The sequence below is a fragment of the Stylophora pistillata genome, chromosome 10, assembly GCF_964205215.1.
Source record: "Stylophora pistillata chromosome 10, jaStyPist1.2, whole genome shotgun sequence".
In the NCBI taxonomy this organism is placed as follows: domain Eukaryota; kingdom Metazoa; phylum Cnidaria; class Anthozoa; order Scleractinia; family Pocilloporidae; genus Stylophora; species Stylophora pistillata.
In genome coordinates, this window is record NC_142528.1 from 9313844 (window position 1) to 9333102 (window position 19259).

A 19259-nucleotide genomic window follows, 5' to 3' on the forward strand; every position below is an offset into this window, starting at 1 on the left:
TTACGCTTTGAATGCTACTTAGTACACACACTCATCTGTGTGCAAGATGTACGCATTGATACTAATTAAAAAAGTAAAATTATTTTCAATGATGCACAAAAATACGAAGACTGGAATTGAAAAAGGTTAATGGTACCCCTTCCCTTGTTCCAAACCTTTTCCTGAATCCCGTTTTCATTCAGCTTTCAGGACTGATGATGGGTGCACAAATATGATAAACACTTAAAACGTCAATAATCCTGCTGTATTTTTTTATTTCGATTGAATAGTCAGAGCCATTTAACAACAGTATGTATATCTCATTATACGTTTTTTTTGTGTATTTTAACGAGCCCGTAATACAAAATACAATAAACGAGTAAAAATACTCAGCGATTCTACACAACAAAGCGTTATTTGTATTCTACGAAGCACATTTGGATATAATATTGTTTATCATAACTTCACGTGCAAAGACTTGGAGAGCCTGGAAACTAGGAATTTACTCTTGAACTGTTTCCCTTTACAGGAAAAGCTCGTAATATTCAATAGGGTTTAATTTGTGAAGAGAACTGAGAACAAACATAGCAATGGCTGCTGAAGATAATTGGCAAACGAAACTTCCAACTCTCGTCGAAAGAACTGAATTCATTTTCAACAACGAGTTATTGAGTGATGTAAAGTTTGTCGTTCCGGTGTCGACTGGTGAAAGCGAAAGTAAGAAGGTGATCCCAGCTCACAAGTTTGTGCTTGCAATTAGTAGTCCTGTATTCTTTGCCATGTTCTATGGTCAAATGGCGGAGACTATAGACTCTATTGAACTGCCTGACTGTGGGTACGAGAGTCTGTTGGAACTGTTCCGTTTCATGTACAGTGACAAAGTGAATCTAAGCGGAAATAATGTGATGCAAGTGTTGTGCTTGGCGAACAATTACAAGATGCCTTCGCTCACCGAGAAATGCACAGAGTATCTTCGTGACAGCCTGAAGGCCTCGAACGTGTTTTGTATTCTGCCACACGCACAGAAATTTGAGGACAAAGATTTAGAAGATCGATGCTGGAAAGTAATTAAGGAGCAGACCGACGAAGTTGTGGCGTCAGACGAATTTGTTACAATTGAGCGATCTTTTGTGGAATCTGTTGTGAAGCGAGAAGAGTTGAATGTAGAGGAAGTGGAACTTTTCAAAGCTGTTGATCGCTGGGCCACAAAGGAATGTGAAAGACAAGGGGTTACTTCCGATGGGGAGACTAAGAGAAGACTTCTGGGAGAGGAAATTGTGAAAGGAATACGCTTTCCGCTTATGCCACAGAAGGATTTTATAACGGTCGTATTTGATTCGCGAATCTTGAGTTATGAAGAGTTTGGAACCATGATAAAATACTACAATGGTGGTTTAACTACTCCTTTGCCGTTCTTAAAAGCCTGCAGATTTGATTCCACTACGCAACGATGCAACAGATTTCAAACGTTTCGTGCACCATATAATCTCTGGGGTTACAGTGGTAATGCTGACTCTATCATTCTCACCGTCGAGAAGCCTGTTAAGGTTTACGGAGTTCAGCATTTTGGCTCCGAAGGCGGTGAGTATACAGTTACAACGGACATTGTTGATCTCATAACGAACACTTCGCTCGTGAGTCGAGCTGGAAATTATGCATCAGAAATTATGCATCAGAATTATGCATCAGAATTATTCGATACACATGCCTATTACGGCTTTGATGTAATGTTCGATCGTCCAGTTATTTTGAAGGCAGATAAAGAGTACAAGGTAAAGTCGCTCATCAAGGGCCCCAAATCGTGGTACGGCGAAAGAGGGCAAACACCAGTGGAGTGCCAGGGAGTGCGATTTACGTTTCGTAACTCGGCACCTGAAAATAATGGGACCAGTGAAACAGCAGGACAGTTTCCTGGAGTTTTGTTTACAGTTCCAAGTAGAAATTCTAAGGTAACCTGAACCATTTCTGTTAAAGTAGAGCCCAGTGAAAGTCTATTGGGTCAGGTAGTATTGGATCAATTGGATCATTCTTCTACGTTTATATAAAGTATAATGAATTTTAACAACGCAGACGAAGTTTCTGGTAGCTAAATGTTGTTTTATTCAATGGAATTAAATATTTGGTTTGCCTTTTTTTTGCTTGCTTGCAAATGTAAAAGGTCCAGTTTAAATATATACCACGTTAGGAACTTCAGACAAATACGTACCGATAAAGTTGCAAACTAATAAATATCATTTGTGAAAATTTTTTGTCGCAAACTCAGCGAGGACACTTTAGCACAGGCATCACGATTGGGACAAAAGAAATCGGACAAAAGCGAGCCGACGCTGTCAGATTCATTGGTGTTATCAACTGAGTTTATAATGCAGTAAATGGTTTGAACCCGGGGTAACATGTGAAGGTGTAGTCTGATCGTCCGGGTGAGTGTAGTTGTACCCACACCAACGCAGCACCAGTTTCTTTAGAAGGTTATTCCCATAGTCAGTAGGAGGCTTATATTAATTATTAAAAACTGGATCATTGGATAATGCAATTCAAGACTTTTCATTGGCTTAGCCATTATGGTATATGAGCCAATATACCATAAACTACGATATGGTAAGCGTATGCATAAGCTTAGAATTGAAAGGGAGCTAAAAAGTTAATAAAATTTAATAATTTAATGTAGGGTTTTTAATAAAACAATTATTCCACTCGCGTTTGTTGGATATGAGATGATTATAGCCAACTCGGCGCTACGCGCCTCGTTGGCTATCTATCATCTCATATCCAACGCGCGCTCGTGGAATAATTGTTAATTAGACCGACGATCTCATCGCGCTCACCGGCTGACTGCACTGTTCTGAAGATGTGCATATGGCAAGAGAAGAGTCGACCCCTTGCGTTAAATAAAAAAGGAATGACGTGAGAAAAGACGAAAACGGAGGTTTTCCCTCAATTGAAGGAAATACAAATATTCCGTTTCTCTTGACCCCTTCATCTTCTGACAAATTCAACTTCGTCTGTCTGCTTTTCAATCACTTCTCAGCACTTTTTGTACCATTTTGCACTCGGACGCAAGTCACTGAAATATGGCTCTTGCTTTCCTATTCTGTTCGACAGGACTGTAACTGAACAACGGTCTTGAATGATTTCGAAACCAGAATAATAACCGTCTATGTTTACTTCTCGAGCTTTTCGATAATAATAAAGATGATAATAATAATGAAAATAAAATGATTATTGTGATAACAATGATAACAGTAATTCTATTAATAAGATCCTAACAAATGGCAGCTTCCTAAGTGGTGCCCCTCTCATAAACGCTCTTCACTCTTTCTTTGACGTCTTCGTCCCTGTTATGCTGGGAAGTCTGTTTTGATGTAATTCTGCTATATCTTTTATTTCGACTGAATAGTCAGATTCATCCAACAATAATGTTATTCAGGCCTTTGGAATATATCAGATTACACGAAACCGTTTGTTTATCATAACTTCGCGGGCAAAGACTTGGAGAGCCTGGAAATGAGGAATTTACCCTTGCGGAAGAACTTGTGTGACAAGAACTGTTTCCCTACGCAGGATGAGTTCACTGAGTTCAAAAGGGTTTAACTTGTAAAGAGAACTGAGAACAAATATAACAATGGCTGCTGAAGATAATTGGCGGACGAAACTTCCAACTCTCATCGAAAGAACTGCGTTCATTTTCAACAGCGATTTACTGCATGAGCGATGTGAAGTTTGTCGTTCCAGTGTCGACTGGTGAAAGCGCGGAAAGTAAGATGCCGGGTGATCCCAGCTCACAAGTTTGTTCTCGCTATCAGTAGTCCTGTGTTCTTTGCCATGTTCTATGGTCAAATGGCGGGGAAACAAAGACTCTATTGAACTACCTGACTGTTAGTACGAGAGTCTGTTGGAGTTGTTGCGTTTCTTGTATGGTGACAAAGTGAATTTAAGTCGAAATAATGTGATGCAAGTGTTGTACTTGGCGAACAAATACATGGTGCCTTCGCTTGCCGAGAAATGCACAGAGTACCTTCGTGACAACCTGAAGGCCTCGAACATGTTTTGTATTCTGCCACACGCACAGAAATTTGAAGATAAAGATTTAGAAGATCGATGCTGGAAAGTAATTTAATTGAGGAGCACAGAGACGAAGTTGTGACGTCAGAGGAATTTGTTACAGTTGAGTGATCTGTAGTTGAATCTGTTGTGAAGCGAGAGGAGTTGGACGTGACGGAAGTAGAATTGTACAAGGCAGTCGATCGCTGGGCCACAGAAGAAGTTCAAAGGCGAGGGTTAACTCCTGATGGAGAAACAAAGAGACGAATTCTTGGTGAGGAGATTCTTAAAGCAATACGATTTCCACTGATATCACAAAAGGATTTTCTGTCAGGTTGGAAACATGATGAAACATTACAGCGGGGTTTTAAAATCTCCCTTGCTATTTAGGGATACCGCTAGGAGCCTTTTATTTCGATGTATCCGGTTTTGAAAAGTTCAGTCTGCCAGTTGGTCAGGGGGTAACTTGGAGTTACAAAGATAGAGCTGACAGTGTTGAGTTTACAATCAACAAGCCAATCTTGTTACACGGTGTTCAGCATTTTGGCTCAGACGGTATGGAAAGTTTACTGTTTCCAGTACCGAGGTTAAAGTTACAGCCCACAGTTCTTGTCTCGGAAAGGAATCAGGAACATATTCTTCGAAAAAGGACGAGATTGATAATTATTATGGCTTTGATGCAGTGTTTGATCTTCCAATTCGTTTAGAGGCTCATGAAAGTTATAGGCTTGTGTCGCTTATCAAGGGTCCTTCATCATGGTGTGGAGAAGAGGGACAAACGTCTCTTAATTTCCGAGGAGTGCAGGTCAATTTTATGCCCTCAGTGGAAAGTAAAAGTAATACTTCGGAAACAAGAGTGGGTCAATTTCCAGCTTTCATATTTAGTCGAACTTAAAGTATAGGTCGGAGGTGAGGAAATAATTTTTGGATTGTTTTGTTGCTTACAGTGGTTGAAAATAAAAATTCTTGAATGCATCATTTTATCCCTTGAGATCTTTAACGTGTTCAGAAGAAAATAAGTCGCCACAAATGTTGGAATGCTTTTGTAATAGTTAATCCATTACACGAGGGGAAATCGTTAGAATTCCGCAGAGACTTTGGGGGGTGTGGAGAAGTAAATTTTATTGTGAGAAAACCAAAATTCCTCAGGCCCTACCCCCTCCCAGATTCAAGTATGCGATGTGTGAGTTTTCAAGGCTTATTACTGTTCAATGCCTTTCAAATTGACGTATTTGGGGCAAGATGTGGCTGTACAAGATTAATTTATCGCATGAACATAGCCTGAAAACAAGGGACAAAAGAATGAAAAAAAAAAGCTGCGAATACATAAAATTCCACTCTAATATCAACCTAGAATCCACCCGCAAGATGTAGTAACGGGATAATTGAAAAACGTTTCATAGACTCGACGCTCGTAACATAAACTTTAAATTCAGTTTTCATCTCCTCCGTTCCCGTTGCCAAAGAACCGGCTTAATTATTTTTTCCGGCTTTTCTTCGAATTTTTAACTGTTTCTTAACTTCTCAAAACTCGGAACCCTTCCCTTAGCTTTCGAAAAAAAATCCTCTCTTATAAATCGTCGTGGTGAAATGGTGAAAAAGTGCGGACAGAAGAAAATAATGAGAAAAACTACGTTTTCACACTAGTGGATGGCTGCTGTCAATGATCAACATGCCCGTGCGTCACGGTAATTCAATTGGATTTTGCCCGAATAGTTTGTCACTTTCGAATTTTCCAATATTGATAAAATTTACCAAGGAAAAGCAATAGAGATCAGCAGGGAATAAGAAATATCGGATGGAGGTACTTGAATTACAAAACTGCTCAAAACGTTCATGCTGTGAGTTATCACGATGTGTTTACTAAGTTGAATGATCTGCGTGAGCCTGTTTTCGTATTAAAAATTAAAAAAAAAACAAACATAAATGAGTAAAGTAGAAGAAGAAAGAAAATCGCGTTAAGGCTCCAGAGGAATTAGATACAAAAACTTATCGATGAGCTTCCAAACTGGTAGGTATTATTCGTGAAAAGTGGTATCTTTCATAATGAACATGAATTCAGTTGAGAAAATTGATAACAAAGCATAAGATTGCGACTACAAAAGTTAAGACAATGGTGAGCCGAAGGTTTCATTTTTTACATCACGCATAGACCTACCATCCTATCGAGCTCATTGGAAATTGCAAGCTGCACTGTTCTGGGGGTGTGCAGTTCGCAAAGAAAATGACGACCCCTTGCTTCAAATGAAAAAAATAATTGTAAGGATGAAAAACAAACACATATTGTATTGCAGTTGAGAAGAAACCGGCCAAAAAGGGGGGTTTCCCTTGGTTCATAGGCTTAGGAAAGTCTCATTTCATCTGACCTCCTCGTTGTCTGATAAAACGAAATGAAAATCGCATTACTTCCGTGGGACTTTCCCTTTATTTTCAAAAATACAAAAAGCTATTGTCAGCATGCATTTCTTGCACCATTCTTAGCTGACGCGAGTCACACAAAGACCTCTTCGTCGTGGTACAAAACGAAATGAAGACCTCTGTACTTCCGTGGGACTTTCCCTTCTTTTCAAAAGTACAAAAACCTATTGTCGGCATTTCTTGCCGGATTTGCCCCATTTTACGCTGACACGAAGTAAAGTAAGTCTTGTGTAAATGTTAAGATACACCAGTTAATTATACGTGACAGTGGCCAACTCGAAAGCTATGCTAGTTTGGTCACTGTGCACATTTTACTTTTGATTATTGATGTAATTTACTGTTTTTTATATATTCTGACTTTTATAAAAAAATAAGGAACTTTACTAATTTTAAACTACGGAAACATTTGGTAGAAACATTAATTCTGTCTAAAATAAGCTACTGTGACATTGTTTGTTATCCACTACCAAAGTTCCTCTCAGCTAGACTACAAAGGCTCCAGTTCGCTATGGCTAGTTTCATCACTTGTAAATATGTAAACAGTATATCTACCATTTTGGATCTTGGCTGGCTACCTATCCTGGAGCTAAGGGACTACTCACTACTAAAGACTATTTTTAAAGCACTGTATTCTGATAACTGGCCCTCCCATTTAAATTTGCAAGTCGTTAAACCCGTTAGGCATCTCCGTTCCAGTGTTGCTCTAAGGCTTTATGTTCCATTTGTACAGGGCACCTTTCAGCATTCAGCAGCCATGATTTTTAACGAATTGCCAGCAAATATAAGGAATTGCACAGATATTAAAGAATACTGCAGGCTCTGCAAGGCGTTCTTGAAGGCGCGCGCTTTGTCTTCCTTGTAAAGATATAGAAACAACCACCACCACCAACCAATATATTCTGCATATTTACTTTCATGTATAGTTTTTATTACAATTTAGTTAGTCATTATAAATTAGTTTTAATATTAAATTTTAGTATCGAAGGCCTTCACAGATGAAGAGCCACACCTTTTTATGTGGATATACTGTGAATAAACCGTTATTATTGTTATTATTATTATTATAATCTGTAGTAACCTCTTGAAATAGTGCGAATAAAGAGTTTACAGCAGTTTACAGAAACGCCAAGGATTCTTCCCCCTTTAGTTAAAGATGTTGAATATGCAAGGGTGAGAGATATAAATTTCAAATCTGCTAAGAAACTTAAGTCTGAACTTGATGAAAATATTGAGAATCTCATGAATGATGATTGTGAACAATTTTATAAAGAAAATAAGAAATCCAAAATCAAAGATAAATCAGTTTCAGTACCAACTCAGGGAGATATGGACGCTCTTTTCATTTTAGTGAATGCAAAATGAAGCCTTTTGTACTAAGTCTTGTTCAACCATATGCTGAAAGCTACGTCAAGTCAAGTCGGCACATCACTACAGTTACAGATCTTTTTGACAAAAAATACTTAGAGCTATCATATCCAGAATTACTTAAAGTCTGCATGTCCATAAAGCTTGACATTACTAAAGAGAAAATTGATCAAGTTGAGAGAGACAGAATTAAACAAGCAAAGGGTATAAATTTCTTCAAACACCGAGCAGGCAGGATAGGTGCCTCACAAAGTAAATCAGCTTGTCACACAAACCCTGCCCTACCTTCTCAATCATTGATAAAACAGATTTGTTATCTAGAACTAGCTAAATTTTCAACAGAAGCTACAGAACATGGCTGTAGGCATGAAGCTTTGGCCATTCGCACTTATGAGGAGTTGATGAAGACCAATCATGTCAATTTCAAAATGAAAGAGTGTGGCCTTGTAATTAATGAAGATATGCCTTGGCTTCATGCAACTCCCGATTTCTTCTGCGAATGTGATTGCTGTGGTGAAGGTATAGGTGAGGTTAAGTGTCCCTTATGTCTAGAGAATTGTGACTTTGAAAGCAATGTACAGAAAAGCAATACCTGTCTTACAAAGGCAAGTCAGGGGTGCTACACTTTACCTCATGATCACCCATATTATTATCAAGTATAGCAACAACTGTTTACTACCAAGCGCCCTTTTTGTGATTTTGTTGTTTGTGCCGTTGTATTAGATCAAGTTATGCCTGTGCATCAGCGCATTCTACCTGATAAACCTCACTGGGATTCTGTGGTGCCTAAACTGGAGAACTTTTGGAGGGTGTGTATACTCCCTGAAATATTGGGTAGATGGTCAACCAGAAGGTCTGATGCACTCCCATTCGTTAAGAACTCATCAAAATGTAAAGTATGCTAATGTAGATCTGTAAAGGATGAAGGAACTGTGAAGTGCTGCAATGCCGATTGTCCTGTCAAGGAATTCCATCTTTCCTGTCTAGGGATTGAAAGTGTAACTAAAACATGGTACTGTCCAAACTGCAGGGTATTACCTAAATTTAAACCAGCTCAACGACAGAAAGACACAGTGAACAGGGCAATGAAGCTTGACTCCATTTGTAGTTGTCAAACTTAAGCTACTACATCAGACAAACTTTTAGAATGCAAGAGTGGTGCCTGTGAAAATGGAACATTTTTTCACCTAGCCTGCCTTAATTATAAGCGCATACCTAGGAACAGCATATCGTGGGTATGTAGTTCTTGTGTAATTACCCAAAAGTCGCTTCTCAACAAATCAACTAATTCATCCAAGTCTTCTACAAGTGTTGGTCAGTCAAACCCCACTCCTCAGCCCATCAATGTTAGTCAGTCAAACCCCACTCCTCAGCCCACCAGTGTTAGTCAGTAAATCCCCACTCCTCAGCCCACCAGTGTTAGTCAGTCAAACACCAATCCTCAGCCCACCAGTGTTAGTCAGTCAATCCCTACTCCTCAGCCCACCAGTGTTAGTCAGTCAAACCCCACTCCTCAGCCCACCAGTGCTAGTCAGTCAAACCCCATTCCCCAGCATACCAGTGGCAATAAATCAAGTTCAAGTTCAACTCCTGATAGTGGTAATGTTATATTTATTAAGACAGTACAAAATGTTTCTCCACAATGCAACAAATATGCAAAACTTGGGTCTTTGAGACAATGTGAATATGATCTTATAAGAGATCCTCTTGGATGGCTGGATTGTGTTATCATTCACCAGGCACAAACATTGTTGTCTCAAATAGACAAAAACATCAAAGGATTTCAGAGACCAACTCTAGGAGCTGTGAGACAATTTGATGTCATGACTGGTGATTTTATTCAGATTTTACATATAAACAATAATCACTGGGTTTGCATGACCTCAATTGATTGTGCACAAGGTTACGTCATTATTCTTGATAGTATGATGTCACCAATATCTCAGAAACTCCAAGAATTGGCTGAAAATTTAGTTGGAGGAAATTCAAAGGGAGTGCATAACATCATGTACAACAACAACAAAATGGAAGTGACTGCGGAGTATTCTCCATTGCATTTGCAACTTGTCTTGTGTATGGACAAAACCCATTAACTGTCACCTTCAACATTTCTAAAATGAGATCACATTTAATAAGATGTCTCCAATCTGGCATTATGGATTTGTTTCCTACCATTTGAATTACTTGGGCATGCAAAATCTGTTTGTAAATGCATTGTTATGAAATTTGCATTTTAGAGTGCTTACACCTATATCCTTGAAATAAAATCTAGACAGTTACTACTTAATTGAGTGGCTTTCATTTGACCATGAAATAGTTACTAGGCTAACAGACACTAATAGACCCTGAGCCAATAAAAACACATTGTTTTATTTTGTTTGAATATGACTTCTAGACACTAATAAACACTGACTATTAGTAATTGTTTCACAGTCATATGAAAATCACACTTGTTCTTATTTAGGCACTATTTACATAGGTAATCATTCAACCAGAACAGTCAAATAAAAGGCAAATACAAATTGTGAGAAACTGGTTGTTACATAGATATTTTAAATGAATTCTGGTATCCAAATATTAATAAATAATTATTAAAACTTATGTGTCTTTGCTGTGTCAATAAAATGCGTCAGGCGATTGGAACTCCCCCCAGGAAAATTTTGACAATTTTAACTCCCCCCTGGGGATTGATGGTACTAATGCTACATTAGCTCCTCAGCCAACAGTTGTTAGATTTACCTGCACTCCCTAATTGTAGGTGGGGGGTTGAGGGTGTTTTCAATTGACTGATAAATAAGATGCAGTAATCAATGAAATGGTACAATGCCTGGGCTCAAATTTGTTAGAGCAGAAGTGATGGTAATAATTCTGTCTATCATTGGCTTTGCATTCTCTTCATTTCTTTTATCACATGCCAAGAACTCTATTGGAAGAATGCTTGAGAGGATAGTGTACTTTCACCAAAGGAGTCCAATTACACGTTCACCATGAATTCGCACATTCGCTATGCCCCTTGTTTTTTCGACGTCTATTGGATCTAACTGATCCCTACCTTTAGTAAAAGCAGGGATCACTAACTCTGCTCTTTGCATTAAAATACTTTCATGGGTAGTGAATCCACGACCTGCCATGACTAACTCTCCTGGTACAAGTTTATTTAGTATCCCACAGTTATCTGTGAGATGTTTATCAGAGGTTCTCCCTTCCCAAGCTTGAGATACAAATGATACGCTTCCTTGAGGAGTGATCCCAATAAGAATTTTAACAGTACTGTGACTTTTGTAAGAAGAATAAGTTTGTGCTCGAGCATAGAGGTTTGATGGTCTGTTGGTAAACACCTCAAAACAATCTATGATTACAGTAACTCTGTTTCCATAAGAAAATTGAAAACATTTGGGCATTGTTCTCCAAAGGTCAGCACGATCAGGCCAAACAATTAACGGTGCCAATCTACAATCCATAACAATCATCCACGCTAGAAAAATTCTAGAAACGGTCGAACGTGACACACCAAAACGATAGGCCAAATCTTGCATGGGAGCATTCAGTCTTAACTTCATAAGTGTTAAAATGAATTCTGGAAACTTTGAAAGAATCATTGACTTGCGATTAACATGAGGTGAAACATGTCGGAACACAGTCATTAAGACATTAAATCCTGATATTCCTGTGTAGAAAGCAACTTTCTCGTCAACCCCGACAAACCAGTTCTCTTCGAAGGGTTTCTCAGCATTTACAAACAGATAGTCGAACTCTTCTGTCTGAGTCGCAACCCCTGTCTCCATATCAGTATCAAAAATGTTCTCGATACCAATATCTTCCACTTGTATCCCCCGTTCATTGATTTTTTGCTTCTTAGCTTCCATTTCTTGCCGGAGTTGCTCCCGTAGTTTGTCTTGAGCTTCGACTCTTAGTTTCTCTCGAAGTCGTCGTCTTTCGTCTCGCTTTGCAGAGGACTGTAACTTTTCCTCTAGCTTTTTTCCAGAGAGCTTTCTCCCATGCCCTAAGCATAACGATGGCACCCAGTCTTCATTGAACTTATCCCACCTTTTCGCTGCTTTACCCGAAACAAAATGCTTCCCGCAGACGCGACCATGTTTTTTTATGTGATTCTGTCAAGTCGTCTCTACTTATCGCCGAAATCCATCGTTCTCTTCTCAATTCTGACAATTTTCTTGCTTCTTCCCCTTCGTTAGTTATTACTTCAGGAAATTTTGAAAACTGAGCACCTTCATCTCTTCCACTTTTCGTTCCGCAGCCAAAAATCAAGCATAAAACCATCTTACTTCGAGTTGTTTACGTTCTGCGAGGTGCACAAACATGGCGGCGCATAAAAATATCGGTCACGTGACTGAAACCGATCTATTATTACTTCGCGTGCAAAGACTCGGAGGGCCTGGAAACAAGGAATTTACTCTTGCGTGACTCGAGGAACAACTGTGTTGCATGAACTGTTTCCCTTTGCAGCAAAGGTACATAGTATATAGGATTTCATTTGTGAAGAGAACCAAGAACAAACATAGCAATGGCTGCTGAAGATAATTGGCAAACGAAACTTCCAACTCTCGTCGAAAGAACTGCGTTCATTTTCAACAACGATTTGCTGAGTGATGTGAAGTTTGTCGTTCCTGTGTCGACTGGTGAAAGCGAAACTAAGGTGATCCCAGCTCACAAGTTTGTTCTCGCAATCAGTAGTCCTGTGTTCTTTGCCATGTTTTATGGTCAAATGGCTGAGAACAAAGACTCTATTGAGCTGCCTGACTGTGAGTACGAGAGTCTATTGGAGCTGTTCTGTTTCTTGTACAGTGACAAAGTGAATTTAACAGGATATAATGTGATGCAAGTGTTGTACTTGGCGAATAAATACATGGTGCCTTCGCTCGCCGAGAAATGCACAGAGTATCTTCGCGACAACCTGAAGGCCTCGAACGTGTTTTGTATTCTGCCGCACGCACAGAAATTCGAAGATAAAGATTTAGAAGATCGATGCTGGGAATTAATTGAGAAGCAGACCCAAGAAGCGATGACTTCAGCCGAATTTGTTTCAGTTGAGCGATCTGTTGTAGAATCTTTAGTGAAGAGAGAACGGTTGAATGTAGAGGAAGTGGAACTGTTCAAAGCTGTTGATCACTGGGCCACAAAGGAATGTGAAAGACAAGGGATGATTTCCGACGGAGGGATAAAGAGACGACTTCTTGGAGAAGATATTGTCAAAGGAATACGTTTTCCGTTGATACCACAGAAGGATTTCGCATCTGTCGTATTTGATTCGCGAATCTTGAGTTATGAAGAGTTTGGAAACATGATAAAGTATTACAACGGTGTTTTAACTACTCCTTCACCGTTCTTACTAGCCTGCAGAATTGATCCTACTACGCACCGATGCTTCAGATTTCAAACGTTTTGTGCGCCAGCGCCGCGGGGTTCCTGGCGTTACAGTGGGACTGCTGACTCTATCATTCTCACTGTCGAGAAGCCTGTTAAACTTTACGGAGTTCAGCATTTTGGCTCCGAAGGTGGCAAGTATACAGTTACAACAGACATTGTTGATCCCATAGGCAACACTTCGCTTGTGAGTCGAGCAGGAAATTATGCATCAGAAAAAAGCGATACGCATGCTTATTACGGCTTTGATGTAATGTTCGATCGTCCAGTTATTTTGAAGGCAAATAAAGAGTACAAGGTAAAGTCGCTCATTAACGGCCCTTCATCGTGGCACGGCGGGAAAGGGCAAACACCAGTGCAGTGCGAGGGAGTGCGATTTACGTTTCGTAACTCGGCACCTGATGTCAATAATGGGACTAATGAAACAGGAGGACAGTTTCCTGGAATTTTGTTTTCAGTTTCCAAGTAGAAATTCTAAGGTTGCCCGAACCATTCCTGTCAACGTAGAACCTAGTGAAAGTCTGTTAGGTCAAGCAGTATTGGATCAGTTGGATCTGTCTTCTCGCATGATCAGGTATTTACCATCCTCGGAGACCCAAGGGCAGTGGGTCGATTTCAAGTTAGGGCATGAAGAGCCCCTGGGGACATTGTCTTGCAAGACTAGTTCCAAACGGTCGCAGTCGTTCTGCCATCTGATTGGTGCCAGAAAATCTTTGTGTTTTTCTGCCCAATCAGAGTGAAGTGTGCTTTAGAGTCCTTTTGTGTGTTTTTACACGGACATATACTAGTAGCTCAGTTGCTCGCTATGTTTTATTGGACCTTGCGACGGAGATTTGCTTGATGTGAAAAGTTTTAGTCTCAGCACACAATGTAAGAGAAATCGATCAGATTGTCCGCGAAAATCTTACCGGAAATTATACTGAATACTTTCGCATGTATCACTAGAGAACGTGTTTTAAAGTTTGCGAGGTTTGTATTCAACACGATGGTTGCAATCATTGATATGTCACTTTAAACGTTAAACGAGCTTTAAGCTTAAATCTTTCTAGATTTTTTGCATAATTTGCTGTGACTGAAACTTTGCCAATCCCGGGAAGTTATTTCGTCGCACGGGCCACGCAGGTATGTGGAGCAACTGGCGCTTTCGCCTACGTAGCTTTTTGCTTTCTGTGCGCGCCAAAATCTAATCTTAGTAGTAAAGTCGTTCACAATACGGCCAAGGTTGCAGAGAACGTTAAGTTCGTGGACGACCTCCAGCAAGTGCGAAGAGAAAGCATAGCTGTGTTTCCGGTTAGCTAATTAAAATCTGAACAAAAACTTATTAACGAGAACATCGTGGGAAGGAGAGATGTTTTCGGGCAGTTACCGAAGGGGTTTGGAAAGAGTTTAATCTTTCAACTGCTGCCCAGAGTGTTGAAATTCTTGAGCTAGGAAGGCCACGGATTCTCTTCTTGTCCCTTGGTCATTGTCATTTCACCTCTTCTGTCGATTGTTGAAGACCAAGTTAAATACCTTTGATCATTGGGAATCGATCCGATGCTGTTTTCAAATGGGAAAAACAAAACCAAAGACCAAGAAATATTGGATGGAAAGGGCGGGTTTGCTTTATTGCAAATGTCAGCTTAGTAGTACTGGGCCATCTACCCACATCTAATAAGAAAAAGTTTCCACGCTTAGCTTCTCTGTTTTTTTTCAAGCGAAGATGGGATTAGATTTCGGCACGCACAGTTCGGAAAGTTGCGCAAGTGCCAGTTGCTCGACATACCTGCGTGGCCCGTGCGACGAAATAACTTCCCGGGATTGGCAAAGTTTCAGTCACAGCAAATTATGCAAAAAATCTAGAAAGATTTAAGCTTAAAGCTCGTTTAACGTTTAAAGCGACATATCAATGACTGCAACCATCGTGTTGTATACAAACCTCGCAAACTTTAAAACACGTTCTCTAGTGATACTTGCGAAAGTATTCATTATAATTTCCGGTAAGATTTTCGCGGACAATCTGATCGATTTCTCTCACATTGTGTGCTGAGACTGAAACTTTTCCCCTCAAGCAAATCTCCGTCGCAAGGTCCGAACAAACATAGCGAGCAACTGAGCTACTAGTATTTGTCCGTGTTAAAACACAGGAAAGGACTCTAAAGCACACTTCACTCTGATTGGGTAGAAAAACACAAAGATTTTCTGGCACCAATCAGATGGCAGAACGACTACGACCGTTTGGAACTAGTCTTGTAAGACAATGTCCCCAGGGGCTCTTCATGCCCTAACTTGAAATCGACCCACAACCCCTGGGTCTCCGAGGATGGCGTATACCTATGAGAATCCTTTGACAAACACTGACAAATATAGAAGTACAAGTGAAATAGCTAAGTACCGGACCTATCAAAGTTGATCCAGAACATTTGTCAAATGGGATACTCAAGAATCAGTTAGACAACCTTTAAGTTTATAAAGAGAATAATGATTTTTAACTAGGCAGACGAAGTTTCTGGTGGCTAAATGTTGTTTTATTCAGTGGAATTAACCATTTGCTTTGTCTCTTTTTTTCTGCTTGCTTGTAAATGTAAAAGGTCCAATTTGAAAGTATACATCGAAAGGAATTTCAGGCAAATACGTACTAGTAAGCTTGCAAACTAATAAATATTATTTGTGAAATATTTTTGTCGCAAACTCAGCCAGGACGACTTAGTACAAGCATTACGATTGAGACAAAAGAAATTGGATAAAAGTAAGCCGAAGCTATTAAATGTATTGGTGTTATCAACTGGCGGAGTCGATAATGTAAATTGGCCACCGTAAGAGTTTCAGCCCTTTGTTTTGCTCTGACGAAGGGCCTACGCTTGAAACGTTAGCTCAAGAAAATCTTTACGGCGGCCAATTTACGTTAATAATACCAAATTATCTTGTTGTACCCTCACCAACGTTGCACCACAGTTTCTTTAGAAGGTTATCCCCCGCATATTCAGTCAGTATGAGGCTTAACAATTAGATCGACGATCTCATCGGCTGACTGCACTGTTTTGAAGATGTGCATATGGCAAAGGAAACGACGTCTCCCTGCGTTAAATTAAAAAGGAATGACGCGAGAAAAGACGAAAACGGGGGTTTTCCCTCAATTTAAAGGCAAGGCAAATATCTGTCCGTGTGCTTTCCAATCATTTCCCAGCACTTTTTGTACCATTTTACACCGACGCAAGTCACAGAAAGGTGACTCTTGTTTTTCTATTCTGTCCGACATGACTGTAAATGATCAACGTCTTGAATTATTTCGAAACCAGAATAATCACCTTTATTACGTAACAAATTCTGAGAATTTAAGTTGTGTGACTTGTCGCTGATACAAATGTCTGGTGACATCACTTCTTCAAATAGAGATTTGATTCAATATGTTCCCGCGCTTGCGCTAAGGGTTTGAGGCATTCATAAACCATCTTTCTAGAAAACAAAAGAAAAATGTACAGAAATAATAATTTCCTTGTGAAGGTATTAGAGCGATGAACTGAAAAAGGCAAAAGGATTTTGGAGATGCTTAGTTTTCCGACGCACCAGACACTATTGAGTTGTAAGGGGAGACAAAATAATATTAATTACCAGTTTTTTTGGGCAGCCTACTGATGAAGGATATCGATTGCATTATCAAGTGAACCATTACTGGGCAGTTTTCTCTTTCTCTTCAACAAATCGAGAGAAAAAATTGTTTTCTTCGAACTGTTGCTTCATTTTCTGCCACTTTGTCTAAGATAAGACCCACAAAGAGTACTAAGAGCAGACTATAGCAATGCCTATCGGAGAAAGCTGGCAAACGAAACTTCCAACTCTCGTAGATAGAACCACTTCTATTTTTGACAAAACGTTACTGAGCGATGTGAAAATTTGTCGTTCCAGTGTCGTCTGCTGAAAGTGAGAGAAAGATGACGATCCCAGCTCATAATTTTGTTCTTGCAACCAGTAGTGCTGTGTTCTTTGCCATGTTCTATGATCGAATGGCCGAGATTAAAGACTCTATTGAACTGCCTAACTGTGAGAACGAGAGTCTTCTAATAGAAGAGAAAAGAGACGAATTCTTGGAGATGAGATCGTTACGGCAATGCAGTTTCTACTGATGTCAGCACAGATGTTTATGTAACAATTTGGATATATCAACAAAGTTGAAATGGTAAATTGGCCACCGTAACGATTACAAAAGCTGACGTTTCGAGCATTAGCCCTTCGTCCCACAGGGATCAACGAACGCTTTTCATTCCACTAATTTATTCTTGTTTTTCTCGTTGCCATGTTCCCACCAATAACGTAGCTCCATTTTCTGCCTTTAAAAGCACACACAACCCACAATTCCTCTATTCGCTCCGACAAAGGGCTAACGCTCAAAACGTCAGCCTTTGTAATCGTTACGGTGGCCAATTTACCATTTCAACTTTGTTGATATATCCAAATTGTTTCGTTACCCCCACCAACGCAGCCCCAAACAGTTTCTTTCGAAACTATCAGCCTTTATACAGATGTTTATCTGTTGTGCTTGGCTCTTACTTCCTTATTATTTATGAGGTTGAACACATGATCAAACGTTACAATACTCAAGTGAGCCAGGTTACAGCTACAAAATCGCTTGGTGTAATAATAGACGATAAACTCGATTGTCATAGTCACATGGAAAAACTAACGAAAAAGATCGCCTCTGGTATTGGGGCTCTAAAGCGAATTAGGCACCTGATCCCAGCATCAACCTTACGTCTCATTTACCAAGCTTTAGTAAAACGTCACTTTGATTACTGTGACATTGTTTGGGGTAGCCGTGGGAAAACGCTACGAGACAAACTGCAGAAATTGCAGAATAGAGCAGCGCGTGTGTTGACATTCTCTAACTATGATGCTGATGCAACTGAGATACTCGAGTTTTTAGGTGGAAAAATCTTGCACGCCAGCAGGAAATCCATAAAGCCACCATGATGTTTAGATGTCTGCACGGGCTAGCTCCAGGGTACCTGTATTCAAAGTTTACGTGGCGTGACTCTGAAAATAAGCTCAATGTTCCATTACCGCGCACTAATTATTACTGAAAAAGCTTTAGCTACAATGGCGCCACATTATGGAACAGTCTACCACGCGATACAAGGAACACAGAGTCTCTGGGGGTATTTAAACGTAAGATCAATGACATTCTTTGAGTCCTAACGCACCGCACTCACGGAAAACAGCTTTAGTGTTATAGTATGCAGTTTGAATTTTAATTATCTTAGCGTATGTGATATGTATTTTTATGGGCTGATGAACTGATCGTGTTAAAATAAAGATTACATTACATTACAGAGGTTCTTTAGTTACCTTTGACGTTTATGGATAGTGCAATGGGTAAAATTGACCATTTTCGACGTAACCGATTTCAAAAGTTCAATGTTCCGTGCAATGGAGGCGGTGATTGGTTTAGTGCTGGGTATTACAGTGTTATAGTCGCAAGCTGCAGAGGTTCTTGGTCTCACACAGTGATACGTGCGACTGACAGTCTTGGTTTCACAGTCAACAAGCCAATCATCTAGTACATGGAGTTAAAAGGTGGCGGTTACATTGTTTTTACTGAAGTTAAATATACCACCCACAACTCTTGTCTTGGAAAGGAATCAGGAACTTACACCTCAGAAAAGCGGAGGATAGGAACAGGTATAATGGCTTTGATGTACTGTTTGATCTTACAATTTCGCTGAAACAAACAAACAGCACACGTTAGTATTTGGATATATCAACAAAGTTGAAATGGTAAATTGGCCACCGTAATGATTACAAAAGCTGACGCTATGGTAAAGCCGACTGGGATCACTTAAGATCGCTGTTATCTCATATTCCATGGCATTGCGCCTTCTTCGACAGCGATATTAATCATAATTGGGCTTGCTGGAAAGACTTGTTATTTACAGCAGTGGATGAGTGCATTCCCAAACGCAAGAATAAAAAGAGATCCAGTGCCCCCTGGATTACACAGGAACTTATCGTTTTGTGCAAAAAGAAGAAATTATTGTATAATAGAGCTCGCAGAAAAAACAATTCAACTATTTGGGAAAAATATCGGCAACTCAACA

At 39.7% G+C, this 19259-nt stretch overlaps 3 protein-coding genes and 1 pseudogene across 3 annotated transcripts; 3 read left to right on the forward strand and 1 right to left on the reverse strand.

Annotated features, from left to right (window-relative positions):
• The first annotated feature begins 483 nt into the window (after positions 1-483).
• On the forward strand, positions 484-3173 carry LOC111347588 (BTB/POZ domain-containing protein 6). The gene has a single exon (XM_022954823.2). The coding sequence runs from the start codon at positions 570-572 to the stop codon at positions 1935-1937; it is 1368 nt and encodes a 455-aa protein (XP_022810558.1). The 5' UTR covers positions 484-569; the 3' UTR covers positions 1938-3173.
• A 56-nt stretch (positions 3174-3229) lies between these two features.
• On the forward strand, positions 3230-4995 carry LOC111347587 (BTB/POZ domain-containing protein 3-like; annotated as a pseudogene).
• Positions 4996-10760: 5765 nt separating this feature from the next.
• On the reverse strand, positions 10761-11669 carry LOC111318977 (uncharacterized). The gene has a single exon (XM_088736948.1). It carries the CDS (start codon positions 11667-11669, stop codon positions 10761-10763), a length of 909 nt encoding a protein of 302 aa, XP_088593074.1.
• A 567-nt stretch (positions 11670-12236) lies between these two features.
• Positions 12237-15843, forward strand: LOC111347586 (BTB/POZ domain-containing protein 6). The gene has a single exon (XM_022954821.2). The coding sequence runs from the start codon at positions 12329-12331 to the stop codon at positions 13655-13657; it is 1329 nt and encodes a 442-aa protein (XP_022810556.2). The 5' UTR covers positions 12237-12328; the 3' UTR covers positions 13658-15843.
• The last annotated feature ends 3416 nt before the right edge of the window (positions 15844-19259 follow it).